General features: G+C 34.8%; 2 protein-coding genes across 4 annotated transcripts; one reads left to right on the forward strand and one right to left on the reverse strand.

Annotated features, from left to right (window-relative positions):
* Positions 1 to 1,017: 1,017 nt before the first annotated feature.
* LOC102610181 (very-long-chain aldehyde decarbonylase CER1-like) lies at positions 1,018 to 5,180 on the forward strand. Of its 3 annotated transcripts, none has more exons than XM_015531125.3 (9): positions 1,018 to 1,235; positions 1,519 to 1,742; positions 1,922 to 2,095; positions 2,859 to 3,078; positions 3,395 to 3,779; positions 3,858 to 3,965; positions 4,061 to 4,363; positions 4,479 to 4,655; positions 4,790 to 5,180. In XM_015531125.3, exons 2-9 carry the CDS (start codon positions 1,574 to 1,576, stop codon positions 4,958 to 4,960), a joined length of 1,707 nt encoding a protein of 568 aa, XP_015386611.1. In that variant the 5' UTR covers positions 1,018 to 1,235; positions 1,519 to 1,573; the 3' UTR covers positions 4,961 to 5,180. The 3 variants fall into 3 exon arrangements, with proteins under 3 accessions (XP_015386611.1, XP_006480706.1, XP_052298935.1); XM_006480643.4 differs by having other exon boundaries at positions 1,019 to 1,235; positions 1,860 to 2,095; XM_052442975.1 differs by lacking the exon at positions 1,922 to 2,095 and having other exon boundaries at positions 1,019 to 1,235.
* Positions 5,181 to 6,225: 1,045 nt separating this feature from the next.
* LOC112498630 (secreted RxLR effector protein 161-like) lies at positions 6,226 to 6,765 on the reverse strand. The gene has a single exon (XM_052443763.1). It carries the CDS (start codon positions 6,763 to 6,765, stop codon positions 6,226 to 6,228), a length of 540 nt encoding a protein of 179 aa, XP_052299723.1.
* Between the last annotated feature and the right edge of the window lie 12,618 nt (positions 6,766 to 19,383).

A 19,383-nucleotide genomic window follows, 5' to 3' on the forward strand; every position in this document is an offset into this window, starting at 1 on the left:
TGAATGTTTGCATTTTTTAAAATGTAGATTCGCTGTATACACTATATAATGTATTATTTTTTGTTCAATTAACTAATACATTATATATGTGTGTGTGTATATACAGTGAAGTAATTTCTTTAAAGTAAGAGATAAATTAAAATATAAATTTCAATATACTATAGAATAAAATACATTGCATTGAAATTAATTTTTTATTTTTACTTTATTTCTTATTTTAATTCTCTTATATATATATGTTGATTGTTGATATTAATTTTAGGTGAATTAGAAAAGTAAATAAGTGGGAATAAGTGGGACAATATAAAAAATGAGACGCAAAGAATTTATGTGGTTCGGCACTAGCCTACATCCACATGTATGGAAAGAGCAATTTCACTATTGAATGATTACAATGGAGGTTTTTTTTTTTTTTTTTTTTTGTTCAGCTTTTTTTTGTCTAACTATTTGCTCGCATTGCTCTATGCATCAAGGATTCTTTATTTATAATACAATTTAGGTATCCTGAGTCCTCAATAATTCCTCATCCTGATCATCTCACCTAGAATTTTATTTGATGTCAATATTTATCCCCTTCTTAAATTGAGTTTTATTTGATATTAGTGTTTATCTCTGACATTTATCTCCTTTTAAAATGTGCTTTGTGCTTTAGGAGCTTCTACATTCTTCTACTGAGCTTAAATAATGTTTCCAACTACCAGTTAATAGTTATAGGATTCAACAGCTGGACTTTTTTAATTAAGCTCATCTCCCACAGTAGTGCTCTCGTGCTATCATGCTCTCTAATGGTTGTGCTTATTTGACTTTATGCTCTCATATAGTTGAGCCTAATTGACTTATAAAGCTCTGTATTGAGCTTGCATGCTCTCAGACTCTCATGTAGTTGTGCTTAATTGACTTATTAAACTTATTACTGAGCTTTCATAATCTCATGATCTCATGATCTCATGGTCTCATCCTCTTATGCAGCTGTCCTTAAGTGACTTATTACATTTATTGTTAAAATATATGTATGTGAAGTCATTTTCTTAAAACTTGTTCTAAAATTCAAAATTGAAGCTGGATGCCACTGTTTAATCATCCGTATTAAACGTTATATAATAGCCCTCCCTCCTTGCATTTTTCATGTACATGTTGCAAAGCAACATTAAGCAACTAGTGCAAAATACGAAAGTATGGCTTCGAAACCAGGAATTCTCACTGATTGGCCATGGACACCCCTTGGAAACTTTAAGGTTTTACTTTTATTAACTTTCTCTCTCTCACACATATTCGACGTTAAATTAGGATATTTCTGATTGTCAGTGTAGTTGTATATGTATCACCTATATATGATCATTGCTACGTACTCTATCCACAAAATTAATGGGCTGGGGCGGAGTTAATTACTACGTTGAATTATAAGGCACATCTACTTTAAAAAATATGTATCTAAATCATTATTAGTTTAGGTTTTTTTTTTTAATTTGTCCAAGTAAATGTTAGCTTTGTCATGCTTCATATGACTTGTGATTTCAGTACATAGTATTGGCTCCTTGGATCATCCACAGCACGTATTCATTCATGGTTAAGGATGAAAAGGAGAGGGACCTACTCAACTTTCTCATATTCCCGTTTCTATTATGGAGAATGCTTCACAACCAGATATGGATCAGCCTTTCCCGTTACCGAACAGCCAAAGGCCGTAACAGGATCGTCGACAAGCCTATTGAATTCGAGCAAGTTGACAGAGAGAGAAATTGGTTTGCACTAGTGACCTGATTTATTTTGATTTTTGGGAATCTAATATTCCAATCCATATAGTGACTAGATAATTAATTAACATAATATCGTGTATTATTAATTTGAATGAATTACAGGGACGACCAAATAATATTGAGTGGAATATTGTTTTACGTTGTTTTCGGCAAAATGCTTCCAGGCGGAACTCAGTTGCCCATTTGGAGATTAGATGGTGTGATTCTCATGGCACTTCTGCATGCTGGTCCGGTGGAGTTCGTCTACTACTGGCTTCACAGAGCACTCCATCATCATTACCTTTACTCTCGCTATCACTCCCATCACCATTCCTCTATCGTCACTGAACCTATCACTTGTATGTGCTTTACGGATATTTGATTTAAAAATAGGACGGGGAAACCTCCCTCTCCCCTCTTCTTATTTGAGCTGGCTATTGCCCGCTTTTCCCCTCATATTTGAATCACCCACGTACGCCCCTCAAACACAATTTCTATAACCCTTTTACTATTTGTCCCTAAAACAACATACACACAATTTTTTTTTTAAAAAAAAAAAAGAACTCTACGACGTTATTTCAAATTTCCAACTCAATAGAATAATAAATTAGATTTTGTTTTTATATATATAGATATCGGTGTTGTAGATTTACTAAATATTTAATGGATTGTTACAATTTTTATTAAAGGAAATTTAACATTAAAAATTATTTAGTTATATCTTATTCATTATTTTTTTTTTTTTGAAATATGTTGTTTTCGGAGTAAAATATTAAAAAAGTTATAGCAGTTGTATTTGAGGGGTACATGAATATTTTTCAAATATGAAGGGGAAAGTGGGTACTAGGTAATGGCTTAAACAATAAGGGATAATAGGGAGGTTTGCCAAATTTGACGGAACCCGGACAGAATCAACTTTAAATAGGGTTCCGTTTTAGTAACTTAATATCTAAAATATAAAAACAAATCCACTATATTGTTGTTTCTGTCAGCCTTTAATCACTTTCGTATTTTTCCACTTGTATAACTCACTTTCCATTCTCTTAATTATTTCTCTTTTATACTGTAATTGGCTGCTATTTTAAAGAAGTATCGTAATTTTTTTAATTGGGCGGCATGCAGCTGTTACTCATCCATTTGCTGAGCACATAGCATATTTCGTTGTATTTGCAACACCATTGATTACAACAGTGCTGACTGGGGCCGGGTCAATAGTACTTGCCTTCGGCTACATCACTTACATAGACTTAATGAATAACATGGGTCACTGCAATTTCGAGCTCATACCTAAATGGCTTTTCACCATTTTTCCTCCTCTCAAGTACCTCATGTACACCCCTTCGTAAGTCTCTCAACCCGCCTCCTCCTCTGTTTAAGTTGTTTAATTTAGATAATTAATCGTGTTTTCCATTTTTTTAAGTTAATGAAATTTATATTATGTATATATAACAATGAACTACCAATAAACCACAATCTGGAGTTGTTATGATCACTATGAATTTCTGTTGATGCAACTTAGGTCAATTAATGCCCCAGCAGCATTCATGGATTCGTGAATTAAGTGTTCATTCATATCTAGATTGATTTGGTTATTGTTTTTATTAATGATAATTTCAATATATTATGATGAAACTCACTGTTAATTATACATGCAACAGGTTCCACTCACTGCATCATACGCAGTTCCGGGCGAATTACTCGTTATTCATGCCTTTATACGATTACTTATTCAGTACTGTCGACAAAACTTCGGATACATTATATGAAACCAGTCTCAAGAAACAGGATGATTCACTGGATGTTGTTTACCTCACACACCTGACAACACCTGAATCAATCTATCATATGCGGCTTGGTTTGGCCTCATTGGCTTCTAAGCCCCATCACCATGCATCATCAGAGTGGTATAAGTGGTTGCTGTGGCCTGTCACGTTATTGTCAATGATGATCACTTGGATTTACGGCCGTACCTTTGTGGTTGAAAGGAATCGCCTTAATAAATTAAAACTACAGACTTGGGCGATATCCAAATACAATATGCAAGTACGTACGAAAACTTTAATTAGCTAGGGTCATTTTGTTTTAATAATTAATTGATCATGATTTTCTGGTTGCATGCAGTACTTCTCGCAGCGGCAAAATGAATCGATCAATCGCTTGATTGAAGAAGCCATACTAGAAGCTGAGGAGAAAGGAGCCAGGGTGATAAGTCTAGGTCTCTTGAATCAAGTGAGTATATATGTGTGTGTTCGGTCGTTTCATTCCTCTTCAAAATTTAAACTATCCAGAATTAATTAATCAGAATGGAAATCATTAATTATCAGGGAGAGGAGCTTAACCGGTTCGGTGGGCTCTTCGTGCACAAGAATCCTGAGCTCAAAATAAAGGTAGTGGATGGGAGTAGCTTAGCAGTGGCAGTACTGACAAACAGCATACCCGACGGAACAACCCAAGTGGTCATTAGAGGCATTCTCACTAAGGTTGCTTATGCCACTGCCTTTGCCTTATGCCAAAAGGGAATCCAGGTAGTAACTTTACGTGAGGATGAGCATGAGAAGCTTATTAGATCATTTGGGGGCAAATCTGAAAGTAAGAACTTGCTTGTTTCAAGGAGCTACTGCCAAAAGGTGACTGTCTATACGAATATTATAATAACTTATATATGTTATAGATATTATAATAGCTAGCCTCAATCATTTCGATCGCTAAAATTAAAATGTTATGATTAATTAATTGTTTCAGATATGGTTGGTGGGAAATGGACTGACTGAAGAAGAACAATCCAAGGCAGAAAGAGGAACAATGTTCGTTCCTTTCTCACAGTTCCCACCGGCGAAGAAAAGACGTAAAGACTGTACCTACCACCTCACACCAGCGATGGCCACTCCTGCTGCTCTTGAGAATGTCGACTCCTGTGAGGTTAGTAACTACTACTTATATATACCCAGATAACTAGGTATTAATGTTCAATGCTGAGCTGATATTGTGCGGGTGCTTGATTGCACCTGTAATATGTACGTAAATTAATTAACAATTATTAATATACGTGACAGAATTGGTTACCAAGAAGGGTGATGAGTGCATGGAGAATTGGGGGGATAGTGCATGCCTTGGAAGGATGGAATGAACACGAGTGTGGTTACACCATTTCCAACGTTGACACCGTCTGGGACGCTGCTCTTCGTCATGGCTTTCTGCCTCTCACCATTCCAACTCAATCTTAATTCTAGCTTGGAGATTATTAATTACTTAAATTATTAATATCCATGAATAGCTGTCTGTGTTAATGTAAATATTTGTATGTCTTGTCTTGTGATGTTAAAAGCTATGTCCATAATTTATATATATATGGTCGATGTCACTGTGTAACATTTTATATATGTTCCATTTGTTCATGCTAGATATCTAGCTTTTGATCAATTGGACTTAGATAATTTCAATATATGCACATAATAAATTAATTAAACTTGCATTATTTGAAGATTCGGATTCTCTTCTAATCGAATTTTTCTTTAACAGTTATAGAAAATTTAGTCGAATTGACGATTGGGCTAAGAACTAAAACAATTGAGCCTAAATAAAGCGATACGGCCGACCTCTAATATGAACTCGTACTTATTGCTGAATATAAGGCTAAAGGAGCTGGCCGTTATAATAAACAATGTCACGAAAACTCGGAGTGCCTTACAAGCCAAAGAAGCCACAAAGGGATGATAAGTGTTAGGAAAGGACCAGTCCTCTCTCGAGGAATGGGTAAGTCTCAAACTCGTGGACGTTCAAAATCTTTTGCTGGAGTATATATTAGGGGTGTGGTTGTCGACATCTTAATTAGTTAATGTCTAGTTGCATTGTAGCTATTTGATGTTTCTTTTTGGTTTCGTGCTATTTGCAGTTGATTTTGTTTATTTAATATAAACCTGTTGGAGAATTAACAAATAAAACACTCAAAAAACACATTATTTTATTTCTTCAACAACACTCCTCACCAATTACAACTCTTATTTTTCACTCTCTACAACTTAGAGATTTTGTTACTTCACTTGATGCATAAACCAAAAGGGAGAGGGGGTATTTATATATGAAACAAACTAATCACAACCATTCATTTATTCAACTAATACACAAATATTCACCATCTATTAAAACCTATCACTCACCTACTTCACCTACTACAAGTAATTCAAACTTCACCAACCATACCTACTCATGGAACCTTCCATGAGTTAGGCTTGAATTTATTTATCTTGGATCAAGTTTATGATCCAACACCCCCCCTTAAACTTGATCATGTGACATCAAGCAAACTTCTGAATTTTACGAAGTCTTCTTGCTTGAGCGGCTTGGTGAAGATATCAGCTGCTTGATCTTGTGATTTTACATACTTGATTTGCACTTCTTTTCTTACAATACACTCTCTTATGAAATGATAGCGAGTGTCTATGTGTTTGCTTCGATCATGAAAGACTGGATTCTTGGATAGGGCAATTGTTTATTTGTTATCAACACAAATCTCGGTTGGCTCTTCTTGTGGCAAACCTAACTCCTTCAGCAAATTTCTGAGCCAAATTGCATGACAAACACTTGATGTGGCAGCTACATACTCAGCTTCACAGGTGGATAGCGTGACAATTGGTTGCTTCTTTGACATCCATGTGAAAGCAGTATCTCCCATGAAGAACACAAATCCCGTGGTGCTCTTTCGATCATCTACATCTCCACCCCAATCGCTATCACTATATCCAACAAGCTTGTAGTCATTAGAAAATGAGTATAACAAGCTGAAATTAGTTGTACCTTTAATGTAGCGAAGGATTCTTTTTGCAGCTTTAAAATGGGTGGTCTTTGGAATCTCCATGTATCGACTCACAAGTCCAACAGCATAAAGGATATCTGGTCTCGTGCATGTCAAATAACGTAGGCTTCCGACCAAACTTTTAAAGAATGTTGGATCTATATCTTCGCCTTCATTATGTTTTGATAACTTGACTCCGGATTCCACTGGCATGCTTATAGGCTTACAATCATTCATCTTGAACTTCTTGATAATCTCATTTGCATAGCTTTCTTAGGAGATAAATATGCCTTCTTCCTTTTGCTTGACTTCAATGCCGAGATAATATGCTATCAGTCCGATGTTAGTCATCTCGAACTCTTTGATCATCACTCTCTTGAACTCTTCAAATAAACTTAGATCACTTCCAGTGAAGATAAGATCATCCACATATAAGCACACAATCAAAATGTCTCCATCTTTTTCTTTAACGTAGAGAGCATATTCATATGGGCATTTAGTGAATCTGTTCTCTTGAAAATACTTGTCAATTCTGCTATTCCATGCCCTTGGTGTTTGCTTTAACCCATAAACAGCTTTCTTCAATCTCAAAACTTTGTCTTCATGTCCTTTCACCACATAGCCTAATGGTTGTTCGATATAAACTTCTTCTTCAAAGAATCCATTCAAGAAAGCAGACTTCACATCCATTTGAAAAATCTTCCATTTGTTCTGAGCAGCCAATGAAATAATAAGTCTAATAGTTTCAAGTCGAGCTACAAGAGTAAATACCCCGTCGTAGTCTATGCCAACCTTTTGACTATAGCCTTTTGCAACTAGCTTTGCTTTGTGCCTTTCAATTTCTCCCCTCACATTTCTTTTTGTTTTGTACACCCATTTGACACCGATCGCCTTGTGACCTTTAAGAAGAGTAGTAAGCTCCCAAGTATCATTCTTCACAATAGCTTTGATTTCTTCATCCATTGCAATTCTCTACTTCTCATCTAATGCAGCTTCTAGGAAGTTGACTGGCTCACAATCAGCAAAGAGGCAAAAGAGAGTGAGATTATCATGTCTCTCAGTTACCTCATAGAGATCTTGAAGACTCCTTGTACGTTCTTCGGTTCTTTCATTTAAGAAAGATGGCGGTGAATCTCCACATGTGTTTGATGCTGGTGACATAGGTGGAGTAGCTGGCTCTTGTTGTTCTTCTACTTATTTTATCTGTGTATGATCATCTTCTTCAATGGAAAAGAAGTTGAAGTCATTCACACCAGAGCCAAAATCCCATTCTCCTTCTTCATCAAAAACTACATATCGACTAATCACGATTTTCTCATTGTTTGGATTGTAAAGCTTGTATCCTTTAGAGTTGTTGTCATAGCCAATAAAGATGGGCAATGCTTCCGAAAACTCTTAGATGGGTGATGCCAAGTTTTCTTCCACTCCAAGCTTCTTGTGTCGTCTTGCCCCACACGCTTCTTTTGTCATTCAGCTTGGCTCTACTCTCATCTGGTATATGTACATGGGCAATGCTTCCGAAAACTCTTAGATGGGTGATGTCGGGTTTTCTTCCACTCCAAGTTTCTTGTGGCGTCTTGCCCCACACGCTTCTTGTTGGAGATCGATTGGATAAGTAGACTGCACATGCAATAGATTCGGTCCAAAATTTATTAGGTAGCCTCTTACTCCTGAGCATGCTTCTTGCCATGTCGAGGATGTTTTTGTTCTTCCTTTCTACAACACCATTTTGTTGAGGGGATCTTGGAACTGTCAAAGGGCGTCGAATTCCATTTGCTTCACAAAAGTCTAAAAATTCTTTGGAAGTGAACTCTCCACCTCGATCAAATTTCATGGCTTTAATTTGGTTTCCACTTTATTTTTCCACTGCATTTTTAAACTTCTTAAAAATTTCAAACACTTCTGATTTCTGATTCAAAAAATACACCCAAGTTTTTCTTAAAAAATCATCTATGAAGAGAAGGAAGTAGTTACTTTTATCAAGGGAGTTTGGCTTGAATGAACCGCACACATCAGTAGAAATGAGCTCGAGTGGCTTATGAGCTCTTGAGTTTGACTCCTTTAGAAAGCTCTTTCTTAACTGCTTGCCAAATAAACATCCTTCACAAAGTTGATCAGGGTGATTGATGTATGGTAAGCCTTTCATCATATTCTTCTTGAGTAGTAGCTCAAATCCTCCAAAGTTGAGAAGCCTATATCGAAGATGCCAAATCCAAGATGGATTTTTGTGACAGACTTTGAGACATTTTGCAACATCATTTTAAATATTTAAAGGAAACATTCTATTTTTTGATATTTTCACCTTTGTGATTAAATTTCCTTTGTCATCTCTTAGGAAAAGACTATAATCTTTTAAGTGAATATCATAATCTTTTTCTAAAAGTTGACCCAAACCAAGGATGTTGCTTTTCATATTGGGCACATAGTAAACATTCGAAATTATTTTATGGCTACCATCTTCTGCACGAAAAAGAATGTTACCTTTACCCTTCACTGGTACTTTTGAATCATCTCCAAAAGCGACGCTGCCATTCATAGATTCACTTAGTTGCACGAACATGCTTCTGTTTCCACTCATATGATTGCTAGCACCTGTTTCAAGATACCATGTATTTTCTTTATCTCCACTTGTATCATTTCGTGCTAGTAAAATGGTGGAATCTTTACCATTTTTCTCTTGAATATAATTTACTCTAGCATCAACTCTGGTACTTGGTGCTCTACATTCTGAAGCATAATGTCCAAACTTTTGACAATTATATAATTATACTTAGGATCTGTCATACCTCGATTTTGGATTACCTCTACCTCGCCCCCTGGTTGAGCTTTCTCCTTTGGCATAATTAGAGTTGTTATTGTTGAAATTCCAACCTCGTCCATGACCACGACCTCTACCTCGTCCTCGGCCTCTACCTCGGATATAGTGTCTTCTCTCATTGTTGGAGGTTTCTTCTCTTTTCTTTGGATTGACTTCCATCTTGAGAAGTTGTTCTTCGATTCCTTACTTCTTTTTTAGTTTTTCTTTATAGGCTTACAACCGTCCTTGAAGTTGCTCGATCGTCATATCCTTCAGATCTCTTATTTCCTTAATTGTCACAACAATATGGTCAAACTTCGAGTCTACTGATCGAAGTATCTTTTCAATGATCCTTACCTCTTTTAACTCCTCACCATTTCTTTTTAATTCACTGGAAATGGTCACAACCCGAGTAAAGTAGTCAGAAATTGACTCTGACGCCTTCATGTGTAATGACTTAAATTCTCCTCGTAATGTTTGGAGACGAACCTTCTTAACTTGCTCCGCTCCTTTGTAAAAGGTCTCTAGTTTCTCTCATGCTTCTGTTGAGGAGGTTGTACCAGCAATCTTTTCTAAAACATCTTCATCTAATGATTGAAAGATGAGATACTTTGCTTTATTATCTTTCTTCTTCAAGTCTTTTAAATTCTCCTTCTGCGCCGCAGTTAAAGTGGCTTTATTTTCTAGCACAATAAAGCCTTTCTTCACGACATCCCACACGTCATCCGCACCCAATAGAGCCTTCATTTTAATACTCCAATTGTCAAACTTACTTCTCTTTAATTGTGGTACTTAAAATGACATCATACCACCGTTTTCCATAACTCACAAATTGAATACAAATTTAGAGATTCTGAATGCACAGATGGATCCGGCAAGTTGAAAAATCTTGGGAAGGACTCAAGTCAACTTCGGTCAACGGTCAACGCGGTCAACAGTCAATGTCAGTGTAGATGACTTGGTTCGGTTCGGGTTGGTTCGGTTCGATTTGGCTCGGTTCGACTTGAATCGGTTCAGTTCGGTTCGGCTTGGTTCTGTTCGGCTCAGCTTGGTTCGATTCGATTCAACTTGGTGAGTCGACTCAACTTCAGGAAAGAAAACTTCCGGCAGCGAGTGTGGGCGCGTTCGCTCTCTGATCAGGATGATTTTTACGGCGGCACATTTTTCTCATCGAGATCTTCGATTTGATATGCTATATGACTATATATAGCATCGATCACTAGCTCTGATACTACTTTGTTGGAGAATTAACAAATAAAACACTCAAAAAATACACTATTTTATTTCTTCAACAACACTCCTCACCAATTACAACTCTTATTTTTCACTCTCTACAACTTAAAGATTTTGTTACTTCACTTGATGCATAAACCAAAAGGAAGAAATGGTATTTATACATGAAACAAACTAATCACAACCATTCATTTATTCAACTAATACACAAATCCTCACCATCCATTAAAACCTACCACTCACTTACTTCACCAACCATACCAACCACACCTACCACACCTACTACAAGTAATTCAAACTTCGCCAACCATACCTACTCATAGAACATTTCATGAGTTGGGCTTGAATTTATTTATCTTGGATCAAGTTTATGATCCAACAAAACCTTCCTCGATTAAATGTGATTTATTAAAAAAAGAAAAAAGAAAAATCTAGATAAGTTTGGTTGTGGCACAGTTCAAAAATATCTACCCTCAATAGCATTAAAGGGATATATCTATTTTATCCACATTTCTGTCCCTATGGGAAATATGTCTCTCTTAATTATATAATTGGTTGGTGGTTGTACTTGAACGTATGTCATCAAATTAAATGCACAGGTTCTTAACACCATTCTTATGTTAATATGTTACTTATCATTAATTTTTCAAATTTGGTATAAATTTAGGAGCAATTTTAAAATATTATACCTTTTAAAATAAGTTACATATATTTGGTCAATTTATTGTTAAATTATTGTAAATTGTATATATTTGATAAATTTTATTATTAAACTACTGTAAGAATGCAAATAATTGAAATGTTGGATATGTTGCGGAAGCGCGAGTTAAGCAATTACTAATATTATGGTGACTGTGACTTTTGGAGAAATATAAATGTGATAAATAAATGTAAAGAAAATATGACGCAACAATTTAGGTGGTTCGAAGTAATGCCTATATGCATGGGCAAAAATTTGAAGATAATTTTACTAATAAATGAGAATTTACAAAAGTGGAAAAAACTCTCAAAACTCAATAACCCAATTGGATCCTCTTAGCACCCAAGGAAATACTCTCTCTAAACTCTCGAAGAGCTCACTTGTTATGCTCTTAGATCTCACAATTTTTGGATGATTTACAAGTACATTCTGCTCCTCTATTTATAGGCAAAGCTTACAATATGAATCCATGAAAAAAAATCTTGGCCATTTTTAATTTTAATGGTGCTTCAGTGTGTCTTTGGTGAAGAGCTAGAAAGCACATGCAATTATAGTCAAAAATTGCTAGCCATATGCATGTGAAAATTGAATTCGATGCTGACTTTTCACAATTCTCCACGTAGGTGAAAATTTATCCAAATCTGAGCTGAATACTAAACTCCCCATATATCAATTCATCCTCCAATCTATGCTTTTCTCACTATTTTAAACTTGCAGGATATTGATCAAGTTTAGACAATGCTGAAACTTAATCATCGTTACCACATTGGTTAACATATCTACGGGATTCCATATAGTCTTGATTTTCTGTAAAATAATATTTCCTTCATCAATAATTTTCCGTACAAAGTGAAATCGTACGTGGATGTGCTTCATATGCGCATGATAAACTTAGTTCTTTGTTAAATGAATAGCACTTTGACTGTCGCAATACACATTAATGTGCTCTTGTGTCAATCCCAAGTATTCAAGCAAACTTTGTAACCAAATGACCTCTTTAACAGCCTCTGTAATTTCATGTACTCGGCTTCTGTGGTAGACAGTTCAACTATAGACTGTAGTGTAGACTTCCAACTAATTGGCCCTCTAGCGAAAGTTAATACATATCCGGTGGTTAATCGTCATTTGTCTAAATTACCAGTATAATCAGAATCGACGTACCCGACCACACCTTGACCAAGTGTATCATCTCGCTCAAACAACAAACCAACATTCACGGTCTTTTGAATGTACCGTAGAATCCATTTCACAACTTGCAAATGTCCTTTACTAGGATTATGCATATACCTGCTCACTATACCAACTGCATGTGAAATGTCAAGTCTTGTACACACCATTACATACATCAAGCAACCCACTGCATTTGAATATGGAACTTGTATTATGTATTCTCATTCTGCATCTGTCGAAGGACATAGTTGTGCAAAAATCTTAAAATGAGAAACCAATGGAGTACTCACAGGTTTTGTCTACTCTGTCATGCCAAACTGTTGTAGTACCTTCTTCAAATATTACTTCTGAGATAAGCTGACTTTGCCACGAGCTCTATCTCTGCATATCTCCATGCCATGAATCTTCTTAACTTCACCCAGATCTTTCATCTCAAATTCTTGATTGAATTTAAGGCTTCAACTTCTCAATCTCATCTTTGCTCTTGGATCCAATTAGCATATCATCAACATACAAGAGTAAATATATGAAGGATCCCTCTTGAGCTTGCAAAAATTCACACAATGATAAAATTTATTTCTTGTGTACCTTTGCCTTTTTATAAATCGATCAAATCGCTTATACCACTTCCTTGGAGATTGTTTCAATCCATAAAGCGAATTTGTCAATTTGCAAACCCAATTTTCTTTTCCAGCAACTTTGAAACCATCTGGCTAAGTCATGTAGATTTCATCTTCCAAATCGCCATGTAAAAATGCAGTTTTTACATCAAACTGAACTAGTTCAAGATCAAATTGCACAACCATGGCTAGCAAAATTCGAATAGATCAGTGTTTCACAACTGGAGAAAATACCTCATTGTAGTCTATTCTTTTTTTCTAAGCGTAACTTTTCGCTACCAATCTAGCCTTGTATCGAATTTCATTTTTACGAGGAAATCTTTCCTTTTTTACATATACTCATTTGCACCCAATTGCCTTCTTTTCCTTGGACAATGTAACTAACTACCAAGTTCCATTTTTACGAAGAGACTGCATTTCTCGATCAATTGCTAGCTTATACTGTATACTTTCAGGGCTACTTACTGCTTTTCTATAAGTGGAAGGAACATTATCATCTACAACTGAAAGTGCATAAGCCACCATATCAACAAAGCGAGTAGGTCTGCGAATCTCTCTGTATAGCCTTCTATATGCAATTGAATCTTGTTTGTGTAAAGATTCTTAGACCAAAACCTCTTTTTCATCTTTGGTCAATGGTGAATCATTATTTATCTCCTCAACACCGACTGGATTATCTTTAACCTTTTCAAACTCTACTTACTGTAAAATTCTACTAGTCTTGTTATCCTCTTGAGAATCTTTTTGTTTCAACATGGATGGTTCATCAAAAGTCACATCTCTGCTGGAAACAATCTTCTTTGTAACAGGACATCAAAGACAGTATCCTTTTTACTCCACCAGTTATGCCCATGAACAATGCTTCTTTGCTCTTGGATCTAACTTAGATTCCTTTACATAATAATAAGTAGTGGAACTAAAAACATGTAAAGAATCATAATCAATAGCAGGATTACTAGTCCATATCTCCATGGGTGTTTTGCCATCAATTGCAGCTGATGGAAAACGCTTGATTAGATGACACGCATATACAACTGCCTCAGCCCAAAACTCTTTGCCCAATCCAGCATTGGACAATATACACCAAACTTTCTCCAGTATAGTCCGGTTCATGTGTTCTGCCAACACATTCTACTGTGATGTGTCTCAAATAGTGAAGTATCGCACGATGCCCTCATCTTGGTATATTTGTATAAATAAATCATTCTTGTACTCACCATTATTGTCTGAGCGAAGTTTTTTGACCTTTTGACAAGTCTGAGTCTCGACCATTTTCTTCCATTTCAGAAATATGTCTAAAATACCCAAACTTTTCTTGAATAATCATCAACAAAAGTAATAAAATAGTCTGTACCTCCCAAAGAAGTTGTTTTGGTAGGTCCCCACACATCACTATGAGCATAGTCGAGGATCCCTTTTGTATCGTGAATTACTGAACCAAACTTTACCCTTATCTGCTTGCCCAAAACATAATGTTCGCAAAATTTTAATTGGCAAGAATTTGTAACTTTCAGTAAGCCTTGTTTTACTAAAGTCTGCAATGTTTTTTTCACTAGCATGTCTCAAACACATATGCCACAACTTGGTTGCTTCTAAATCTACATCTTTTCCAGAAACTGTTGATGCTGATCCAGTAATTGTACTTCCTTAGAAATAGTACACGTTATTTCTTCTTGTGCCTTTTATCACCGTCAGTGCACTAGTTACTACTTTTAAAAATCCATCTCTCAGAGTGATTGTAGTCCCTTTAGATTCTAGGACTCCTAATGAGATGAGATTTTTCTTCAAACTTGGTACATAGCGAACGTCTATCAAGAATTGGATTGAGCCGTCATGATTCTTTAATTGGATTAAACCTATTTCCCTGATTTTACAAGTGTTGTCATTTCCCATAAAAAGAACTCCACCATCCAACTCCTTGAAGCTAGAAAACTAACCTTTGTTAGGACACATATAATAAATACAACCCGAACCCAAAATTCACTCATCTGAATGACATGTCAACATCATGCCAATCAAACTAAAGTCTGACTCCTCTCCATGCTCTGTTACACATGCATCAGAAGTAGTCTTCCCTTTTTATAACTTATGACAATTCTTTTTCCAATGCCCTTTCTCGCAACAAAAAGCACATTCATCTTTAACATGCCTCCCTTTAGACTTGTTCTTTTTCCCAGATTTGCAGCTTTGTGAACGACATATCCCTATCAATGCTTCTACAACTGTATCTTTGTGATCCTTTATTTCTTTTTTTCTGGTCTCAGAGTTATACAATGCACTACATACAGCATCGAATGTGACATTGTCCTTCTCATGAAGCAAAGTGGTGGTGAGATGATCATATTCATCAAGAAGGGAATTCAAGAGCAATAACGTCTTATCTTCGTCTTCAAATTTCTCATCCAAATTTAGCAAATCTGCTAATATCTTGTTGAATGAGTTCACATGGTCATTCATCGACATGTTAGATTCATACGTGAATCGATAGAGTATTTTCTTCATTTAAAGCCTATTTTCAAGGCTTTTCTTCATGTACTTTTCTTTCAGCGCCTCCCATAATTTCTTTATTGATGTCTCCCTCATGATAGAGTACTTCTTGTAAGAGAGATTGTAACATCTTTCATATTTTTTGGTTTGATATTCTAGACGAAAACGGTTTGCCGTTTCTTGAGCAAACAGCTAACCGTTTAAGTCCAGAGAGCATGTTTGCTGTTCTGGATAAAACGGCTCACCGGTATTAAGAAAACGGCTAACCGTTTACCTCCAGAGAGCATGTTTTATGTTCTAGAGAAAACGGCTCACCGTTATTGAGAAAACAGCTAACCGTTGATTTACAAAGAGCAACATATTTGACATTCTGGAATAAAACGGCACACCGTTTATTGAGAAAACGGCTAACCGTTTATTTCCAGAAAGGCGTCAATTGGAAAAACGGTTAGCAAGAATGAAAATTTCAATTGTCAATCGATGCAAATTCAAACCAAAAGAGTGTCTTCGAAGAAGTACCATTTTCTAATGGTTGTATTCTTGCAAAAAACATCTTCTTCATTAAAAAGAAAGACACACAATTAGAAGATTATCAGATTTTTTTAGGTTTCATATATGTTCTGGAAATACAATCTTATTGCTAGAGATTGTATTCAGGATTTGATATATCTTGGGGGTAATTTGCCATTAAAACTCTATAGCAAACCAAGATTGGAGAGGGCAAATAAAACCTTAAAGGAAAGTGTGCAAACACGTCTCAAATCCTAAGAAACTTTCTTTGTTCTTTGCCTCCATATTCTTAAATTCTCTAACACTTCTGACCATTTTGCTGATGCAACAAGGATGTCATAAAATGGTTAGCTCACTCCAAACAAACTTCAACTAATCCCAAAACTGCGTTAAAGTAATAATGTTCAATTTTACCATGTAGCAACTAAAACAATTGAGTTTCATGTAATTCGAAACATTATAAAAAAATGAAAGACATGTTTATGTTAAAGAAAAAAAGGTAGAAATACATGGATAGAGCTTAATGTCAATAACTGGTGTTTCTGATCTAACTCTTTAAGCTTCTGTAGTGGTTTTGCTCTATGTTTCAAGCATTTTCAATGGCTCTAACCATGTTACCTAACCATCAGAAGAGGCAACATCTTAGACTAAAAGTAAGGAAAATATCCACTCAGCCAAAGCATTCTTAATTGAACACGTAAAACTATTTGTGGTCTTTGAAACTTTTAAGAAGAAAAAAAGAGTTATTTCATGATTATAAAAGGTGTTAATTGCTAACGGATAAAATATAAATACCAACTGATTGTAATTTTAATTTTTGGTCTTGTTGGACAGCAATCAAATGATTATCCGCTACTTCTCGGAAGTGATTTCTATAAGGAAAAAAAAAAAGAATTGAAATAAAGCTCAATTTTCAGGATTTTAAGTGATCCTAAATTATGAGGAATTACCCAGAGAATAATACATACAGGATACTCTCAAGGCATTAGACATTAAATCTTATCTATATTAAGACAAATCACAGAGCAACAATTTAATGAAACTCAACAAATTAAATTCTCAAAAGCAAGAATATGCATACATTTGTATTTCAAAGTAAAAATTTAAAATGAAATTAAACATACAAAATTGATTCAATCAACAGAAATTAATTTTTTCTGCATATGTAAAAGAAGCAAACTCAAAACTACTAACATAAATATGAAAAAGAGTGCAACAATCTGTTTGCCAAAGAGTTAATTTCATTGTGGCTTGTTGGAAACCAGACCTGTGAAAGTGATGGCAGCAAATAGTTCAAGCCTACAGAGGATCAATAATTACGCTTGCACCTAGCTATTACACAAAATTAATCATCTTTTTCAACAAATTAAATTAAATTTGAAGAAAAGCAACTTGAGATTTTATACGCTGGAATTTGTAGTTGATGGGTTTTGAAATTGAAAGGATATTGGTTGTTGTTAAGGAAATGGGAGAAATAGAAAAACTACAACATATCCTCATATTATATGCACAAGAATAAGTCTAACAGATGCACAATTTTAGAAAAAAGACAAAAAATTAATGATTGGGGGATTTTAAATAATTGGGGTTTTAGGGTTTTAAATTATAAAGAAACAGTTTGAAATGATTCCAAATTACAACGGTAAAAATGGAAAATAATGACACTTAATTTCGTTTTGATTAAATGTGGATCAAAATCTGAAAAAAAAAATTCAAACTCACTTCTATTCAATAAAATTTCATGGATTTCTTCATCACCATGTCAGATTTGCAAAGGAAAATTTGTCACCATTTCATGCAAGTCAAACCCAATTAATTTATTCAGCAAACTCATTCATATTACAAACCCAATCAATTCTACACCCAAAATCAAAGGACAAAATGAAAAAAAAAAAAAAACACTCTAAGTGTTTACCTTCACGAAGTGAAACAAGAGTGATGGTGACGCTGAAAGGACAAAGAGACTAAGAAACAATGCAAAACGAGTGTGTAATCGAGAGTAAATGGTTTAAATGGGGGCAGAATGGTGGCATTCTTCAATCAATTGAGAATGTGAGAGTTAGTTCTACAGTTTCAATACTACTATAGTTCTACAGTTTCAATACTACTAGCAAAATGGTGCCGACAGCAACGGGCTACAATTTTTAAACAACATTACTGGCATAGTTACAATATACTTGAATGGCGGCGAAAGGATGGTGTTTTGCTCGATTGATTGAGTGCAAGGTTGATTTCTAGGGTTTGGTCGTGAGAGAGTGATGAGTGTTAGTGATTTTGGGGCTTGGGTCAAGACAGTAGTGTTTTTTTTTTTCTCTTTTTTTCATTTTTGAATTATTAAAATGCACCCTTTTGTTTTTTAAAATAAAATAATATATTAAACTTTAGGTCAAACATAGTCAAATTAATTTTTTTATCATAATTTCTTGACAGAGAAAATTTTTATCATGATCTTATCATAAAGTTGTGATAAACAATAATTATATCACAAAATCATCATTAATTCGTGATAGAATTCTATCACGAGTCTGTCATACTATTACGATATAAGTTGAATCTGTTATAAACTGTCTGTCGTCTATTACCTATTTTCTTGTAGTGTCTATAATTTTTTTTTGCAATTTCAACAATCCAAGTAGAGGATGGACCTAATTAAACTGGCTCATTTTTTTGTTTTCGTCCTTTTGGATATGGAATTAATGTTATTTGCTGTCAATGAAGGGATTTAATCTTTTTTTTTAAAGTACAAATTGTGATTTTTTAAAGATGGTTTAATTGTTTGCTTGCATGAAATTTGTAAAGATATCAATTAGCATAGTGACAAAATTTTAGAGAGATAAAAACCACTTGTACTTTTATTAGTTTGGCACAGGGATAAATTAGAATTATAATAAAAGTGATTAATAGGGTGTGCTAAGATAAAAGAAAATAGCCAATACCAGCACTACGTCATTTTTTCTTATATTCTTATAGTAACTGTAACATTTAAGCCATAACACCTTAATCATTCTTTAATATGTCAAACTTAGATCTACATGAGTGGTAAAAACTAAATTATTTGAATCCAAATTTAAAATCTAGACCATATAAAGAAATTAAATTTCCTAACTTTTCATCACTAATGTAACCATAGTTTGCATACTTAGAGGATCGCATTTAAATTAATTGGTAAATTCCTTTCTAGTATTGTTTATTATATATCATATATATCAAGGATGACATGGATTTTTAATTTTACTTTTAGGAAATAAATGGAATGGTAAAGATTAGAATCTAAATTTGTTTTATTCAATAATTCTTGGATAAAAGACCTTTTGGATTGGATCATTATTTAGAAGAAT

This window comes from Citrus sinensis, chromosome 6, assembly GCF_022201045.2.
Source record: "Citrus sinensis cultivar Valencia sweet orange chromosome 6, DVS_A1.0, whole genome shotgun sequence".
In the NCBI taxonomy this organism is placed as follows: Eukaryota; Viridiplantae; Streptophyta; class Magnoliopsida; order Sapindales; family Rutaceae; genus Citrus; species Citrus sinensis.

What these genes read in the sequence shown, in the direction of transcription:
- LOC102610181 (XM_006480643.4), top strand. Translation starts at nt 1,176, where the DNA reads ATGGCTTCGAAACCAGGAATTCTCACTGATTGGCCATGGACACCCCTT. An exon ending in CGTCACTGAACCTATCACTT is followed by an intron (nt 2,096 to 2,858) that starts GTATGTGCTTTA and finishes GGCGGCATGCAG; the next exon opens with CTGTTACTCATCCATTTGCT. An exon ending in TACCTCATGTACACCCCTTC is followed by an intron (nt 3,079 to 3,394) that starts GTAAGTCTCTCA and finishes TACATGCAACAG; the next exon opens with GTTCCACTCACTGCATCATA.
- LOC112498630 (XM_052443763.1), bottom strand. Translation starts at nt 6,765, where the DNA reads ATGAATGATTGTAAGCCTATAAGCATGCCAGTGGAATCCGGAGTCAAG.